Consider the following 1,619-nt stretch of genomic DNA (forward strand, 5'->3'; position numbering starts at 1 on the left):
CAATTGACCTCCCCATATCGAGCTGCTCCGAGTTGCTCTCCGTGACCCCCCCCCCCCCCCTCCCGGAGGTGGTGTTTGACCTGCCCGACGAGATGGCGGACGCCGTCGTCGCCGCCTTCGACGCCCTCGCCGCCACAGACGGCGGCGAGGACGGGGCGGCGCGCCCTTCCGGCCGCCGCCCCACCCTCCTTGACTCGGGCGTCCTCTCCATCTCCGCGTGCGCAGAGCTCCCCGAGCTGCGCCCGCTCGGCGGCCGCGGCGGCGGCGGGCGCGGCGGCGGCCGCGGCGGCCGATTCGGAGGGCGCGGCCGCGGAGGTGGGTACCCAGGAGGCAGCAGCCGCTCGGGGTACCGCGGCGGCGGAGGCCGCTCGTATGACGACCGCGGCGGATACCGCGGCGGCGGAGGAGGAGGAGGGTACCGCGGAGGCGGCGGCGGCGGCGGCGGCGGCTACCGTGGCGGCGGTGCGCTCCTCCGCTCTCTCGGCCCTCGGCCCGCTTCCCCCTCCCCCGGCTGTCGCCCCCTCTGACGGCCTGCTGCCGTCGCGCACAGGCGGGTACCGCGGCGGCGGGGGCGGCGGCTACCGCGGCGGGGGCGGTGGTGGAGGAGGAGGGGGGTGGCGCGCCCGCGGCGCGGACTGAGGATGAGCCGCCGCCGTTGTTCTCCCGTGTGCCGCATGGTGTGCCTGTCTGGTTTCTGCGCATGCCCCTCCCCCGATCCCCTCTCAACCCGCTGTGCCCCGGTGCCGTACCCGGGCCGCTCCAAGCGTCGTGCTCGACCCCCTACGTGGCTCAGCCCTTGCGCCCGCGGTCCGATGTGTGCGAGGAAGACCATCTCTTGTGACTGCGACATGCCGGGGTCGGGTGTGGGTAACCTGGCTATGGGCGCCGGCGCCGGCACGCCGCACGCGCTGGGCGGTCGAGGGGATTTGACCACGCGTTGAGTTTTCTTGTTTTGCACTTTCTCGCGCAGAAACGCGATCCCACTTCCGTCTTGCGCCGGGTCTTCCCACGCAGCGCACCCCCACACGCCACAGGGACCAGGCGCTGTGGCGCTCTCGATACGGTCGCGTCAACCTCGACGTCGCCCCCATTTAAAGAAAGGAGCACCGGGAGCACTTGGAGTGCAGTCATTAGCCTCACATCCAGGGCCGGGGAGCTGAGAAGCAGGTCATGCAAAACAACGGGCCCTGAGTGTGACCGAAACGCGTACACCGGCACATTGTCGGCCGATGCGCGGCTCGCCGCCCACCCCACGCGGTCCCTAGGTGTTATATAGCATAAACACCGTCCGTGCAGGGCTCCTAGGCCATCACTGGGTCCACAGTGGACGGACACACAGCCTCAGCCGGCCCGGCGGGCTCCCGACCAGAGCCCGTCCGGAGGCCACAAACGGACACTCTACCGACCTTTACACCCCTAGACAATCCACTCCGACTAGCACACGGTGTCGTCCCGACCGCCCTGTGGCCCCAGCTACCAGCTGGCGCCGCTCGGCCCGGCTGGAGGCGACTGGGGCGCCCAAAATCGCGGAACCGGCGACGTCCTCCGGCCAGCAGCCGGATCGGGCGTCCGACCCGCCCCCTCGGCGACCCGAGATGGTCTCCCCCTCCCACCCAGGC

General features: G+C 71.6%; 1 protein-coding gene across 1 annotated transcript in view; it reads left to right on the forward strand.

Annotated features, from left to right (window-relative positions):
• EMIHUDRAFT_443976 (hypothetical protein) overlaps window positions 1-962 on the forward strand; it is a 4,439-nt gene extending 3,477 nt beyond the window's left edge. Inside the window, exons 10-11 of the mRNA XM_005776164.1 lie at window positions 69-462; window positions 551-962. Of these exons, the coding sequence (XP_005776221.1) occupies window positions 69-462; window positions 551-639 (483 nt within the window). The 3' untranslated portion in view covers window positions 640-962. The remainder of the gene's footprint in view (window positions 1-68; window positions 463-550) is intronic.
• Window positions 963-1,619: the final 657 nt, after the last annotated feature.

This window comes from Emiliania huxleyi (genome assembly GCF_000372725.1).
Source record: "Emiliania huxleyi CCMP1516 unplaced genomic scaffold EMIHUscaffold_282, whole genome shotgun sequence".
Taxonomy (NCBI): domain Eukaryota; phylum Haptophyta; order Isochrysidales; family Noelaerhabdaceae; genus Emiliania; species Emiliania huxleyi.